General features: G+C 38.2%; 1 protein-coding gene across 1 annotated transcript in view; it reads right to left on the reverse strand.

The window, feature by feature from the left end:
• Nucleotides 1–17,458, reverse strand: part of PEX7 (peroxisomal biogenesis factor 7) — a 57,812-nt gene that overhangs the window by 16,629 nt on the left and 23,725 nt on the right. Inside the window, exon 8 of the mRNA XM_084890693.1 lies at nucleotides 16,866–16,921. Within this exon, the coding sequence (XP_084746819.1) occupies nucleotides 16,866–16,921 (56 nt within the window). The remainder of the gene's footprint in view (nucleotides 1–16,865; nucleotides 16,922–17,458) is intronic.

A 17,458-nucleotide genomic window follows, 5' to 3' on the forward strand; every position in this document is an offset into this window, starting at 1 on the left:
TTGAATATTTCTTGCCATTCCCTTCTGGCCTGCATGGTTTCTGTTGAGAAGTCAGCTGACAATCGTATAGGTGCTCCTTTATAAGTTACTACCTTCTTTGCTCTTGCTTCTTTTAATATTCTCTCTTTATCTTTTGCTCTTGGAATTTTAATAATGATGTGTCTCGGTGTGGTCCTCTTTGGATTCCTTTTGTTTGGAGTTCTGTGCACTTCCTGGACTTGTAAGTCAAATTCTTTCACCAGGTGGGGGAAGTTTTCTGTCACTATTTCTTTCAGTATGTTTTCGATATCTTGCTCTCTCTCATCTTCTGGAACCCCCATAATTCTGATGTTGGTTCGCTTGAAGTTGTCCCAGAGGTTTCTTACATTATCTTCAATTTTCTGGATTCTCTTGCCTTCTAGCTTCTGTGGAGGAGTGTCTTCTGGCTCTTTATGTTCCAAATCTTTGACTTGATTCTTGCGATCTTCCCTTCTGTTTTTAGGACTCTGTAGAATATTTTTTATTTCAGACAATGTATTCTTTATTTCTTGTTGTTCCCTTATTATTTCTTGATGGTCTTTTTTCATATCCTCATAGGCCTTATCCATCTTTTCTAGGAAATTCTTGAAAAACCTTATAAGCGTAGATTTGAACTCTATATCCAGACGCTTTTTGTCCTCCATTTCTTTCGTTTGTGATCTATTTTGTTGTCGCATTTCGCAGTTACAGATGGGACGGGGTTTCAGGGTGGAGCCTGCAGCTTTGGCTTCCGTCAGCCCCGCCCTATGCGGGTCCTTCAGTGCTCGCTGCCGGCGCCTCTGAGAGAAAGATGCCCTCGATTTTCGCCTGCTGCCAAACAGTCTATGCTCTCCCACAATGAGCCCGGTATTGGGGTTCAGTTCAGTTGGAAGTGGAGTTGGAGGTGGCGTTCACAGCAGTCTGGAGCCCCAGTCTCCTTCCCGTCAGGGCAATCCCGCGGCACAGCCGACCGTCCCTTCTCTGGGGGCAGTGTGCGCGCCTCCGGGACCTCCTTTCTCCGCTACCCGGGGGTTCCGACTTACAGCCCAGCTCCCTATGGCTGAGCCTGAGTCCCCGGGGTCTGGCCCAGAACTGGGGTTCAGAGCAGTCAGGGGCCCAGCACAGTCGGAGTTTTCTCTCCTTCCCGCTTGGGAACGCCCGCCAGGCACTCAGCCTCCCTCCTCTCCGGCTCCGTCCTCTCCGCGCGCGCTGCGTGTCTCCGTACCTTAGGCTTTTACAGCTCCTCCGCGCTTCCTTCTGGTTTTCTCCTTGCTTCTTGTTGTAGGATTTCCAGTCAGTCGACTTTCCTGTAGTTCTGGGTAATGTCCATTTTATATTTTAGTTGTATTTTATTAAAATTGTTGTGTGCGGCTGCGGCTAGTTGCCTACCCGAGCAGCCATCTTGGATTCTCCCCTATAATATTTATAAACAAAATTATATTCCATAAAGTTGTGCCTTGCTTGGCAGGGGAGGGCCTCTCAAGATGCTAAGCTTTCCAGTAGCCAAAGGAAAAAGGGAGACACAAGAGATCCCTCAATTCATAATGTCCACAAACAAATTGCTCTTGGAACTCAGAAGGAAATTCACCCTTGGGAGCCCACAGAACAGAAATGCAATGCTTATGTAATGAACTCCCTGGACATTTCTTAGGGAAACACAGAAATGCCGTTTCATGGGCTGCTACTCATGAGTCACCCCAAAGAGCAGTTTGGTAGAATCATTCCATAGGGACGTCAATTAAATCCAGGTAATCAACTCTCTGACTTCACTTGGGATTTAGATTTTATTTCAGTAAAATTGGTAGGATAAATGCTCTTTAGACAAATCATAAAAACTGGTTTCCTTCTGAACTATTTAAGGACTAGAGGCCCGGTGCACGCAATTTGTGAACGGGAAGGGGGAGACCCTCAGTCTGGCCTGCGCTCTCTCACAATCTGGGACCCCACAAGGGATGCCCGACTGCCGGTTTAGGCCCTAAACCAGCATTAGGCCCTAAACCGGCAGTCAGACATTCCTCTCATAATCTGGGACTGCTGGCTCCTAACCGCTGGGCTGCCTGCCTGCCTGATCGCCCCTAATCACTCTGCCTGCCTGCCTCATCACCCCTAACTACTCACCTGCCAGCATCATCGCCCATAACTGCTGACCTGCCTGCCTGACCACCCCTAACTACTCTCCTGCCTGCCTGATCACCCCTAACCATTTTATCTGCCTGTCTCATCACCCCTAACCACTCACCTGCCTGCCTAAACTCTAAGGATACTATTTGGTGTAGGGAAAGTTAATTTAGTGAATGACATATAAGGACATTTTTTACTACCCCATTTCACAGCTCTGACAAATTACATAATACATAAAGTAAATATATGTGGTGCAAATATTATGAGAGGTTCATTTCCAGCAGAATGGCTGACGAGGAACCTAGACCAATATTCTTCCTGAAAACAATTAAACTTGCTAGATAAACTGTGAAAACAACTACCACAAAACTTCATAAAAGCATCAGTGAGGAACATTCAAGTAAAAACTAGAGTGGTGTCTGAAACCCAGCGCAGTAAATGGAACAGTGAAAACAGCTTTTGCCCTGAGAGAATTAGCTAAATTGGGAGAATCTAAGCATCTATATTTTTAATCTCAAGGAGATCAGGAGCCAGTAAAATAAGAAAAATTCAGTATTTATATTTACTTATAATTTTAATATATTTTTCAGTAAACTGAAATATCTACGGTAATCAAAAGTATCAAGTCAAATACAGTAGAGCGCACAAGTTAAATAGCTGAGAAAATCAAAAGTTAATGTCTATAAAACTTTATTTTAAATCATAAAACAAATAACAAAAGAAATAAAATAACTATTTATTTTACATTTATTCATTTCCACACTTTAAATGGCAACATTGTCAACAGTTTGATGTGTATAGTTCAAGGTTTTTCTATGTATCATCATTTAATTCCACCAGGAAAGGGTGAGTTGGAAGGAGAAAGTGGCAGAAAGACAGTGAGCATTTCACCAGGTAGGTTTCCTCACGTTTGCAAATAGGGAATTGGCAAGGTCTCTCTTCGCAATCTTTTTCTGGACTCAAGGTCCTATGCATAAGTTCTATATATCTGAGGGCCTTCGTGTGCCTATCATACAAGTAAAATGTGCTCCTTTTTATTGGGAGAAGTCAGGCTCCATATATCATTAAGCAGTCAAATAAGGCACATCATTTTTAAATGATGGGTTTTTTGTACAGCATATATACTACTTGGTGCCTTTTTGTCTCTTTGCTGATGAAATCACTGACTATTTAAGCTCTATCATGGGAAGTAAATACACTGGAGAGGCTTACAATGATTAAAAATATTACAGAACTGTAGGAACATTTTTCATTTAAATTGGAAAGTTAGAGAGAAAAATTCATCATAGTACAATGTCTTGGTTAAATCCCTTTTTGCCTTCTGACTCACAATACTTTAGCAAAGCAAGTATGTAGCACTGTATTTAAAAAAAAAAAAAAAGCATTATAAAAAAAAAGCATCAAAAATGAAGCTAAAATCACTTTTTTACTTGACTCAAATGTAATTTGAAATCTCTATACAAACACTTTTAAAATTTAGCCAGTACATGAATTCAGTAGAAGGTTTAAAATATTTTTCAGTTTCCTTTCCTGTTCACAACCTATGTGTTAGTAAGTATCCATGAGTCTTTCCTAACTATAAGAGTTGGGGAAAAGTTTTGGCTATTTTGCAATGCCTTACCTGTGCCTTAACTTTAGTTGTGTTTTTAAAATTTTTAAGCGAACTGCAATATTATTATCTCTATTTGCAGTGCTTGGCTCTGTAGCATTCTCCAATGGTGAGCAAAAAATATCACAACAACTTGTTTTCTCATTTCATTACTCATTCATACAACAATTTATGGGTGCTAAAATGTGCCTGGTACTGTGCTAATAAGCACCAAAAGCAAAGAGACACGTAGCCACAGCCCTCCTGGAAGCTCCTAATTCCATGAGATAGATGAACATAACAAAACAAAACAAAAAAAAAACCCACAACAAAAACACAAATGTAACTGCAATTGACAGCTGCCCCACAAAACAACGCAGGATGATGTAAGAATGTTGTCCTGAAGAAGTGACACTGAGCTGAAGGTTGAGTTCACCAGGTGGAGGGCAAAGATGGCAGCTTGTCTCTTGTCAGCAAGGAGCCTGATGGTTTGTGACTGAGAGGGCCCATTGGACTGGGGCAAGAGAAGAGGAGGACATTACACAAGGCAAACAGGACCAGATCACAGAGGTCTTGTAGGCCACGTGAAGAACTGGGAATTTTTCTCTTAAGTGCAAACACACACACATACCAGTGAGAGTTTTAAGCAGAAGGTTTATAGACTCCGTTTTGCCTTCTTAAATTTTTTTTAAAATAAACTACTTTTTTATTTTAGAACTAGAGGCCCAGTGCACCAAATTTGTGCACTGGGGGAGAGGAAAGGTCCCTCACCCTAGCCTGCACCTTCTCGCAGTCTGGGACTGCTCACTCCTTACCCACTCCACCCCACCCTCCCACCCCCCCACCTGCTCACTGCTCCTTACTGCTTGGCTTGCTACTCCTTAGCACTGCTATGGAGGCGGAAGAGGCTCCCACCACTGCCGCTGTGCTCACCAACGGTGAGCAAGGCTTCTGGCTGAGTGACACTCCCCCTGTGGGAGTTCACTGACCACCAGGGGGCAGCTCCTGCATTGAGTGTCTGCCCCCCCGGGTGGTCAGTGCGCATCGTATCGACCGGTTGGTCTGGGTGTTTCACCGTAACGGTTGCTTAGGCTTTTATTATATGCTGTAGATAGTTTCAAATTTGCAGAAGAACTGTGAAGATAATATAGAGAGTTCCCTTACAGTATGACCACATGTAGTATAGTCAGTTTTGACTTTTAAAAGGTATCTCTGGCCACTGAGAGAAGAATGGATTTGAGGGCTCAAGAGTGGATATGTGGCTACCAGAGGTCTAAAAAGAGATGATAGCACATTGGATTTTAGGTGATACAGTGATGATAAGGAAAAATTGATGGGTGGATTAGAGATATAGTTAAGCAGAAAAAAAATTAATAGAACAAAAGAATCAAAATGATTAATGGAACAAAAGATATCAAGAAAGATGCATTTGTTTATTTACTATTTTAATTATTTATTCATCTATCTATTTTCCTCTAAAAGTCACCAAGTTCCTTACACTCAAGGACAGTATTCTATTCTTTGTATTTCTTGCATGTATAAAAGTATCTGACACATGGATAGTCCAAGAATGTTTCATGAATGAACAAAAAAATAAATAAGCATATTAAGGACACAATAAACAAATAACAAAGGCCAACCTCACAAGTAAGATAACTTTTAAATCACCTATAGGCCTGGTTCCCAAATGATGGACCAAGGCTCATTATATCAGACATTCAGAAAAGACACATTCCTCAGGTTTGCTGAGAATTTTTTTCCTAAAAAATTCTGATTGAGTAGATCAGTATGAAATCCAGAAACTTCTTCCCAAGAAATGCTGATAGGCTAGGAAACACCATGGGAAGCAGTACTTCTCACCCTTATATCAACATACATACAGATTAGATTAAAGTCCCATTAGAAACAATAGTGATTTCAGGAAGAAGGGGTGGGGAGAGAAAAAGGCAGTGGTTTTCAACCTTGATAGTATTTTAAAAAATACTGATGTGTGAATGCTCCCCAAGAAATTCTAGTTGGCCTAGAGTACATCACAGGAATTGGAAGATGCAAACATTCTCTGGGTGAAGGTAGTATGCAGCCAAGGTTGGGAAGCTCTGACCTGGGGAGGGGGCATTACCCATTTATTGAGAATCACTGATCTAAACAGCAGTCTTCAAACCTAAGTTTGCATCGGAATCACCCGAAGAGCTTGCTGAGCATGAATACAGACATCTGGAGTGTGGCTGTAGAACTTAGTTTGGAAAGAAGTTCCCGGGTGATGCTCACGCTGCTGGTCCTAGGGCCAAACTCTCAGAACCACTGGCTAGACTTATTACTTCATTGTGGCTCTAACCACTAATGAAGGAAAAACTTTGGGAAAGGACAAATACATTAGAAGTAAAAGACAGGCAAATAGTTTCACAGGAAAAGTAACGCCATTATCTCATATAATTTAACTTAGCAGACTAGGATAAGAAGCTGCTGAACAAACAAGTATTAGGGTTAGCTCCAGTTTCCCAATAATGAAGAACAAAAATAATCCAAAACTAAGGTTCTCACATTACCCAATCCATCCTCAGCAAGAAAGACTTTGACAATGTGCATAGTCTTCCCCACTATCTTATATTGTACTAGAGGCCCGATGCACAAAAATTCGTGCAAGAGTAGGCCTTCCTTCCCTCGGCCGCTGGCACCAGCTTTCCTCTTGCACCCAGGACCTGCGCTTCCCTCCTCTGGCCACCCACAGGCACCTGGGACCTGGGCTTGCTTCCCTCAGGCTGCCTGCAGGCACCCAGGACCCAGGATGGCTTCCCTCAGGCTACCCATAGGCACCTGGGACCCAGGCTGGTTTCCCTCCAGCCCCAGCTTTGTCAGGAAGGACATCCGGAATGATATCTGGTCTAATTAGCATATTATCCTTTTATTATTATAGATTGATTTGAATAAGCATAAAAATTTTCAAGGTAAGATACAAAGGGTATACAGTAGTCCACACCTATCAGCAGTTTAAGTAACCCACAGCCAATTGTGATCATATAATATTAAATGGAAAATTCCAAAAATAAACAATTCTTATGTTTTTAATTGTACATCCGAGTAGTGTGATATCTCATACTTTTTCCAGTCTGTCCCACTCAGTTTGTGAATCATCCCTTTGTCCAGTGTATCCACACAGTTTATGCTCCCCATCCACTAGTCATTTAGTAGCCCTCTAGGTTATTAGATCCACTGCTGCTTATAGTCAAGTAATCTTCATTTTACTTAATAATGGCCCCAAAGTGCAAGAGTAGTGATGCTGACAATTCGGATATGCCTAAAAGAAGTCATAAAGTGCTTTATTTAAGTAAAAAGATATCTATGCATAGGAAACAAGATAAGTTATATACCAGGGGTCCTCAAACTTTTTAAAGTGGGGGCCAGATCACGGTCCCTCAGAGAGCTGGAGGGCTGGATTATATGAACTACTAATTCCTACTGTAACACCTTGGCTGCGCTCACTGCCCAAAAAACCTGGCGGGCAGGATCAGACTCCCCTGGGGGCTGCATGTGGCCCGCGGGCCGTAGTTTGAAGACCCCTGTATACACTATATGGTTCAGTACTAGCCAAGGTTTCAGGCTATCCCCAGGGTTAGGCGGGGACTACTGCAATCATTCTCATTTCAGAGATGAGGATAACTGCTCAATGAAATTAAACAATCCATGGTGACATAGCAATAAATGGCAGCCCCAACACACAGACTCTACTGGCATCATGTCCAGCACTTTTTCTATTGAAAGATGCTGCCATTCATTTTTTTCTCTAGACTGGGCCCTGATAGTGAACCTAGAATATAAACGGCAGGATCTGGGATTCTTTGGGAAGCTTTGATTAACAACCTGAAAGTTCAAATGGACCTGGACCAAGTCAGGCTTCCCCCTCACTCCTCAAACTACATAGAAAATTCCATAAGCCAAAGTCCATGCCAAAATCCCATTAGTGTGCCAACTTATATTCAAAACCAATACCCTAAGGAAATTATGAATAGAATAAACATGTACTCCTATGGCAAGGAGTTCAGAATTATCCCTTCTCTGCTCTATTTTTTTTATATGCACTTACTACATCCTCTCGTCTACTTTTCCGTCTCCTCCTAACTTAGGTATCACTCGAGTGATTGGCTCTCTTTGTAACCTCAGAGATTTCTATCCTTTAAAAGTGAATTCCCTCTGAGTATAACATGAAATCACGGGCTTATTACTTTGTCATCTGTATTGCTTTCCGAGGGGATTAAAAATAGAAATTGTAAGCAAGCAAATTTTATAAAGGCTAAACTTTCATTTATTAACTCAAAAATATTTATTGAATGTTAATGCTCATTTATTTGCACGATTGGATTGAAAAGGTGCTTGTGTTTTGGAACTGGTAATAACAAAGTTTAAAATAGAAAAACACTAATTGCCTGAATATATTATTAATTTTGAAGAATTACTGAACAATTTTCAAAGATGACTTTGAGAATACTCAATTGCAACTATCCAGAAACCATACCATATTTATAAACTTCCAAGGTTAAATATAATAAAATTCTAAACTTAAGCTTGTTCAGCAAAATGAATTCTTCAGATTTCAATTAAAATTTTAATTAGATCAGTACTGTGGAGGGGCTGACTCCTCTTCATCACAATAAACATTAAGTCCAGGAACCATGCACCACAAAGCCTAGAGTACCTTCGACAAATTAAAGAAAACCGTTAGCTGATGGAAGGCTTGTTCTGGGGGAGTTTATGGCTGTGATCCACAAGGATGCAAGGTGGCTTTCTGAAGAATGTCACATCTCAACAAAAAGAAATAAAGGGGGGGAAAAACTCCCATGGCGTTTGTTTACTGCTTATTGGCACAAAATAAAGAACCATGGAATTTTCTTCCAATAAAGTCTCAAACAAATATCTGACAAACAATATGGTAAGAATTTACTCATGCAATAGTATCATTATCTCAGGCATGAGATAATGGTCTATGTACATGAACTGTAACTGGCACCAAAAAGTGGCTACCTGGAGCAAAATACCATTTCACAAAGTTCAGAGGATAATGTGATCAGATGAGACTTAAATTCCACACCTAAATGTAGAAGAACATTAAACTTACAGCAGCAACCTGCCTGTGCTTTGATCTTGATTAGCAATGTTACCATGAAACACTTAATGTTCTCATCTCTGCAGCTGAGCATTTATGAATAAAACCACTCAGGGTATCAGGTTGTGAAATGTCAGCACAGCACACAAGGACCTCTTATTGCACAGCTCTCCCCGCATTAGAAGATGGATACAGTGGTGGGGAGAAGAAAACAGACACTGACTAAGGTGGAGAGAGAAAATCAGACCCAAAGCAGAATAAAGAAGTCTGTTTACTTTCTGGTGATTGGACATGAAAGCTTGGGGAGAAAAAGGATCAGTCTACAGAAAGAAGAAGGACTGATGAAGCAGGAACTCAGGGTAAAGCAGCTCCAGCACATTGCCTGGGCCCTGCTGCACCACTGCCCTGGGGCGAAGGGAACCCAGAGCCTAAGAAACATTTTCCACTTTTTATTTAGGCTAGCTCGAGACGGTTTCTGTTCACACGGGAGTGTACACAGGTGTGCTCACACACGTTCTAAAATAACTAATGAAGAAAGACAGGGGACTCTGCTGAATTTATTTAAGATGAAAATAGATACATAATCAGGATTTTATTCTCTGTATGGTTCATTTCATTAGGTCAAATCTTGAAAAATTTAATATTAGAATATTTGTATAGTGTTGCCACACTCTAGGTTGGGAGTTTCAGGACACGCCTTTGGTCTTGATTAGCAATGTTACCATGAAATACTTAATGTTTTAAATAAATAAATAAATACATAATTTACCCCTGAATTCTTAGGGGACAAAGTAAACTACTAACAACTGACAGGTAAAACCCAATTGTTCTAAATAGATAGGTTCACTATATGTGTAAATAACTAGGAGAGGGCAACACTGAGGTTCTACACAAGTGCCTTTTTCTTAAAAAACTATACTTGCACAGATCTGCGTCCACTAATTCTACAGGCTTATAACAAAGAACAGCAGCTTCAAGCCGTGCCTCCCCGATCTTTCACCTCAGAGGCATTCACTTTAAATTCTTTTAGCTGTTTCTTCTGATTTTTTACTCTGTATTTTGGAATAATATGCTCAGAGAGTTCACTAATTATGTTCATTTTCAGATATTATCTTTCTACTTCCTACTATGGAAGATGAGGCAAAGCAATATCTACATTAGGAAATATATACAACAAAACCCACAGTTGCCTTATTGAAACTGCACAAGAGAATTTTTAAAAAAATTATAATGCAAATTAACTGACAAACTCCATAAATTTTCTGTTGGGACTAATCAGCACAATTCAAAGTTCAAAGCAGTGACTTACATGGCATTAACCTCAGGCTTAACATTCCTCATTCCTTTTAGATCTATTTCTTCATGTGCTTGCATTAGAGTGTGAATTAGACACAGATTTGGTTTGATTCTTAAAGAATACCGTTAGTACTAAATAATTCTGAAAACATTCTGTAATTATAAATCAAGGTACTTAAAATCAAGTATCTTACAAGAAGAAAAAAAAAGTCTTACAAGTTTTTTCTAATTAATGCATGTTGTTTCATTTTATAGGAAATTATTTTCATTTTTTTCACCTGGCATTTAACTTGCAAAATTACGCTTCACTTCATCAAAAGATCTTTCCAGTATTGCAATAATCAACACAAGAATTTTCTAATTTAAACAAGTCAAATGGAAAAACTCTTTTGGAACATATTTTTAAAAATACCAACATAATAACATACAAATATCTTAAACATTAGTTATATGAAGCTCATAGAGATTTATCAGTAAATCCCATATTACAATTAGTTGTGAAAAAATAGTATCTATCTGTAACTTTAGTTAACAATCAGGATATCAATACAATGGTTGCAAATTTATTAAATACTAAAATATTGCAATCTAGTCAATACTGATTTAAACAAAAGAAAAGCAGTTTTCTCCATGAAAAATACCATTTTCTTATCCCAACAGAACTTTACACTTTAATTCAGTTTAGTAATAACTACTTTAAATGCAAAGTGAAAACCATATTAAAATATAATCATTAAAATATAATCAAATATTTTTATTGATTTCAGAGAGGAAGGGAGAGGGAGAGAAAGAAACACCAATGATGAGAGAGAATCATTGATCAGCTGCTTCCTGTATGCCCTACACTGGGGATTGAGCCTACAAACCTGCCATGTGCTCTGACAGGAAAATGAACCTTGATCTTCTGGTTTATAGGTCAATGCTCAACCATTAAGCCATGCCGGCTGGGCCATTTGCAGCCTTTTAGTAAGTGACGAGAGTATCAACATTTTTTTATATAATTTAAATTCACTCACATTTATAAACAAATGTATTTAGTATATCCATGTCCCAGATGCTAGGAACAAAACAATGAAACAGACAAGTCCTACCCTGTAATCAGGCAATGTGTTTTATTAAATATATTCATTACAAAAATATCCTTATAAGAGTTAAATATGTGAATGCATATATTTTAATTCTTAACAAGAAAACTAAAGACAACTGCATTAAGATGCTTTCCTATAATCAGTGGTGAAGTCTGGTGAACCTCTGGCTAAAAGCAAAAACCGTGAGTTTTGTTCACGGTTAATACGGAATAGTAAATCACTCTTAGATCATTTTAAGATTCACAGTTCCTGCAAATAGCATCATATCATTAGCCACATAATTTCTGGTGATTTGATAAACAAATATAAAGGAATTACAACAACTATCTTAAAAATGAGGTTAAATGATCATTTGAAGCTGCATATGAGCTCACCTTCAGCCACATTTCTTATCTATTTACTTTGACTGACCTTTTTTGTGGGTAAGGGGGCTAGGTAAAGTTGAAATGAAAGGTTTGAGACAGAGTACATATTCAGCTATACTATCTGTTTATTCTGACTGACCTTTTTTTATGGGGAAGGGGAAGAAAGAGAATTATCTGCTCCTGAGAATCTCTATGCTAATAAACATAAGGATCAAAAAAGTCCATCAACCATGCCAAAGTTAAGACACTTACTGTATAAAGGCAAATCCCATGAGAGTAAATGTGACAAAGATAAAAGGTACTTTGTTGCTTTGTTAAGAGTCTATGTGTACTACAATCCAATGTGTACTAAGACCACTTTCCTGTTGATGCAATATGATAAAGCTATTTATCTTATACTAAAGGATTGGTACACAAATTCATGCATTAAGCGTTCGCTGGTTCATTCCTGGTCAGGCACATGCCTGGGTTGAGGGCTCGATTCCCAGTAGGGTACGTGCAGAATTCAGCTGATTAATGTTTCTTTCTCATCAATACGTCTATCTCCCTCTCTCTTGGAAAACTATGAATAAAAACATACATTTTTTTTATGCTTATGAGTAAGGAAAATAATGATTCAGGGTGATTCCTGAATTCTCACTGCTAATGTAAGATGAATTTTTGAGCCAATAAAGGTTGCCCCTAAGGTGACCCGCCTACTTTTCAGGATGCCTGGGAGTTTCAATCTGCCTGAAAACAAAACAAACAAACAAACAAAAAATATATATATTTTTTTAAGTGAAAGAAAAAAACTAAAGTAATCTTTATGGGGACCACTGTTCCTTAGGACAGTCCTGTATTACACAGAACATTTCAATAGCTGATACAAGCCCACCTGTGGTCAGAAGTTACAATTCTGTTATGGAAGATTTAAGGTAGTGTTCCTAAATAATAACTCAATTAAAGAAGATTAAAAAAATTACGATAAGGACATATGAAATCCCACACATCAGTAATCTATTTGAAATTCTGGTTATATCTTTCCAAACATTTTTCAATAAATGTTTATACATCTGTGTATCTTTATACATGTGTACAAGTGTGTATTTTCTTATCCTATATAATAAAAGCCTAATGTGCTAAGTATGCAGTCAACCAATCAAAGCATAATATGCTAATGATATGCTAAGGCCACTCAACTACTTGCTATGACATGCATTGACCACCAGGGGGCAGATAGTAGACAAATCGACCAGTCACTATGACGTGCACTGACCACCAGGAGCAGACACTCCAAATGGTAGGTTAGCTTGCTGCTAGGATCTGACTGATCTGGACTGAGAGAGATGGTCTGGAAACACCCTGGAGCCCTCCCATGATCCCTCCCCAGCTGGCCAATCTCCTGAGTCCCTCCCCAGCCCCGATTGTGTACCAGTGGGGTTCCTCAGCCTGGCCCGTGCTCTCCCAAAATCCAGGACCCCTCAGGGGATATCCGAGAGCCAGTTTCAGCCTGATCCCACAGGCCAGGCCGAGGGACCCACTGGTGCACGAATTTGTGCACTGGACCTCTACTGTGTGTGTATGTGAGTGTGAGTGTGTGTGTGTGTGTGTGTGTGTGTGTGTATAAAATATATATATATTATAATTTCAAAAAATTTTAAATACATTTTATTGATATTTTTACAGAGAGGAAGGGAGAGGGATAGAGAGTTAGAAACATTGATGAAAGAGAAACATCAATCAGCTGTTTCCTGCACACCCCCACTGGGGATGTGCCCACAACCAAGGTACATGCCCTTGACCAGAATCGAACCTGGGACCCTTTAGTACACAGGCTAACTCTCTATTCACTGAGCCAAGCCAGTTAGGGCTAATTTCAAAATGTTTTTAAATTCATATTAAGATAAAAATTATGGCACATAAACTTTTATGCATCCATCATTGTCATGAGTCATTTATGTGGAATACTTCAATTCTGAAATGATTATAGAGATTAAAGGCAATATTTTGTTATTATTAACTTAGTCTCTATGGAGAACATGCTTACACAATAGGGGAAAAATAGAAATACATAAAGTCCCTAGGATTAAAGAAGTTTCCAAGTATCAAGTAATATAAAAAGACTTAGACATAGAAGATCTAAGTTCAACTCTAGCTGTATTCCTTGCCAGCTATGTGACATCAGCCAGCCCTTCCACCTCACTGAGTCAACTATCTTCTATATAAAGCAAGCACCCCGCTGAAACCGGTTTGACTCAGTGGTAGAGCGTCGGTCTGCGGACTGAAGGGTCCCAGGTTCGGTTCCAGTCAGGGGCATGTACATTGGTTGCGGGCACATCCCCATTGGGGGGTGTGCAAGAGGCAGCTGGTCAATGTTTCTCTCTTGTATTTAAAAAAAAAAAAAATCAAGCACCCCACAATAGTGTGTGTGGATTAAAATAAATATTTTATGTGAAAATACTTTGTAAACTAGACATGGCTAATCAAAAATAAGAATTTAAGTAACAGATATAATGTAGAATTTTAAGCATAATAAAGACTTGTCTTCTCTTAGACCTATCCCATTCAATGTTCCTACTGCCTGAAATACAATTCAATAGGGGTCCTATTGGAGGAAGGGGAGTCAATGTTATGGCCATTGTAGGATTTTATGCCTAGTATCTGCCCTTAATGCCAGTAGTGTCTCCCACCATGGCACAAATTTATTTCTCTAAACTCATCTCCTTTTGGTTTATTCACTCTTACAGACTGAATTGTCAGTAAGTTAATGACTTTTGAATCCACATTTACAGCCCTTTTCTCCAACCAATGATCTAGCTCCAAAGTTTCAATCTGGAAACACTTGAGGTGGATGGAAAACAACTGTTAATTTTTCTCCTTTTCTGCCACATTGCCATTATTTAACTCCCATGCTAAAAATTCTATAATAACTCTGTAGTATTTTATATATACTATTTTAAAAAAACAAAACCTGGTTATGGTATTGTTTTAATTGAGAGCTGGAAGCCTCAGTGTGATGTTTCCTGGTTTGTCTCTCTGGCTTTTATTATTTAGATCAGTCAAAAAAAAAATGTTAAAGCACATAATTTCTCTCAAGGCATTGTAATTTATTCTAGTAAAAGTACAATCAACACAAACAAAGTTATATAGCTTCTCCCATATAAAATACTGACTCTGAAGGAGAGAGGAATTCTGGGTAGTTGAGACAATGAGGTTATGTAAGTCGAAAATTCTTAGTGTATCCTCACAAAAACCAATACAGGAAAACAAAAAGAACAATTAAAACTACACAAAACTCAGATCTTTAACACATCCAAACTTCTAACTACATGTAAAAAGAAAAAGACAAACAATACCAATGAGCTATCTCCCATGTTCCAGCTGCAAGCCTCTGAGGACAGTGAGGGCAGTTTAGAGAAAACAAAACTGAACAGAGAAGACAGAAGAGTATAAGAGTAATTTCATCTTTGTCCCTGCTTCCTGATACAGGGCTCCTAAAACCTTTGGAATTTCCTGAATGACAGAAGAGTATTTTGTTATTCATAAGGAGCCTCCTTTGAGCAAACTAGAGTTTTTACTAATGAGGTGATTTAGGATGGAGCCCCTATATAATCTCTGGAAGGGGCTGGTCAAAAACAGAAAGACTAAGTGATTAGAGGGCTAGAACTTTCAACCCCACCCACTAACCTCCAAGGAAGGACACCGGAGCTGAAAATTAAGCTCTATAAAAACTCTTGGACAATAAGATCTGGTGAGCTTCAAGACTGGTAAACACCACCGAAAGCTGGGAGAGTAATTCACCCCCGTTTGTGCACTTGGGACCTTCACGAACTCTCGCTATGTACCTCTTCATCTGTCTATCTTTATCCTTTATAACATTTTTTAAAAAAAAACCAAAAAACTGGTAAAAGTAAAAGCCATTCTAAAAAATTATCAAATCTGAGGAGAGCTCATGGGAACCCCCAATTTACAGTTGGTAGATCAGAAGTACATGTGACAACTTGAACTTTTGATTGACATCGGAAGTGGGGCAGTCTTGTGGAGCTGAGCCCTTCATCTGTAGGATCTGATGTTATCTCAAAACTGAAGTAAATTTATAGGATACCCAGTTGGTGTCTGCTGAGAACTGAAGAATTGCTTGGTGGGGGAAAACCCCACACACATTTGGTCTCAAGACTACTGAGAGTAGAGGAGAAAATAGTTTTTCCCTTATAATCAGGAATTGCAAAAACAAAGAAAAGAAGTGGGCAAAACAGAAAGAAGTGAAATAGAGCTGAATAAACACAAGAAAGAAATAGAGGGAGAAAGGCAAAATGATATCAGAAATGAAGACAAAATTACATAGTGCCCAAAGAATACATTTACATAACATAATAACGGCTCTGAAAACAGCAGAAAAACAACCAAGAGAATGAAAATGAAATTTTTTTAAAATTAAAAAGCAAAAAGCATCAGAGAGAAAGCATTTGATATAGAAGACAGCAAAAAGAAATTCAATTTATGTAATTTATGTTGAGAGCCCCTGCAAATGGTAAAACACTGTTCCGGAGCTAATATTTTAAATTATAATAAAATAAAATAAAAACTTTTGAAAATAAAAAGAAGACCTGAAGCTACATTATTTAAAGAACCCACTGAACTCTTTAACCTGTAGCATGCAAATGGAACTGAAAAAAAGATCAAATAACTCACAAGGACAAGACCATTAACTGCCATCAAAATTCTCAAAAACAACATAAAACAAGGCCAAAATGAGGGAGCATTTTCAAAAAGCTGCAGGAAAGAAATGTAAATTTAGTTTATATTCAGTTAAGCCATCCTTTAAGTACCAGGACATAGAGAAACAGTTTTAAACTTACAAGGGCTCCTAATCATCAGCCCTTCTTGAGGAATCTACTACAAGGAAAAGTCACCAAACCAAGAGATGATGGGGAAATTTCAGAAAAAAATTGGTGATGAGTATGTAATATATTTAGTTATATATCTAAAAGCAAAACAAAGGTGGAAATAAGAGTAGAAGAATAATATATAATATGACGGTGCTATATGTCATATATTGCATGTTCTGACAAAATATAAATAAAAGAACTCAAAATTTGATGGAGAAGGGGAAGCAGAAAATAAGGGAAATAGAGTAAATGCCTTGGTTTATATGCAATCAATAGAAGTTAAAGTAAATACTATTAAAAACTCACAAACCAGTGGCAAATTTTCAAATGTGTGCAGCTCACATTTTTTATATTAGTAAGGTAAATACATTATCTACCTAAAAATTGCAAAGATGCAAATGCTACTTAGTATTTCACAATGAAACTTATCCAAAACTACTGTACCTTACAGTAAAGTCATAGGAGCAAGAGGCCAGCACAGAAGAATGAAATGGTGAAAACTATAAAAGAAAACATTTTTTTGAAGTTAGCTGTAATTATAACATGCTTAATAAATTAAAATCTAGTCTGGGCTATCACTAAAAATTATGCTTTCCTGAACCTTATATGCTTTAATTCAAGGCAAAAATATTGTAGCCTTTTATGTACATTATCATCTACAGGAAAAACACTTAAATTTAAAATAGTATCTTTTACATAAGTAATAACATACTTTCATAAGCTGCCCTTTGCAATAACATTTCTTTATTGTCTTTCTCATCAGGACTTTAATAGTTACATACACATATTAACCAGATTTGCCAACTTTCTAATTTGCAAAATACTTTCACTACATTTACCCCATTTCATTCTCAGGAACACTGCGAACAAAAATTCAAAATATCTTCAACTATTAAAACCTGTGTACCAGGGCACTGTGTCTCATATGTTAAGTTACAGCCATTAAAATTTAAAATACTAATTTAATTGAAATTTTATATTTTTGAAACAGGAATAGAATACTTATCTTACTGAAAAGATCAATAACCCTAGCTGGT

This window comes from Pipistrellus hanaki (genome assembly GCF_964339955.1).
Source record: "Pipistrellus hanaki genome assembly, chromosome: 7".
NCBI classification, from domain to species: domain Eukaryota; kingdom Metazoa; phylum Chordata; class Mammalia; order Chiroptera; family Vespertilionidae; genus Pipistrellus; species Pipistrellus hanaki.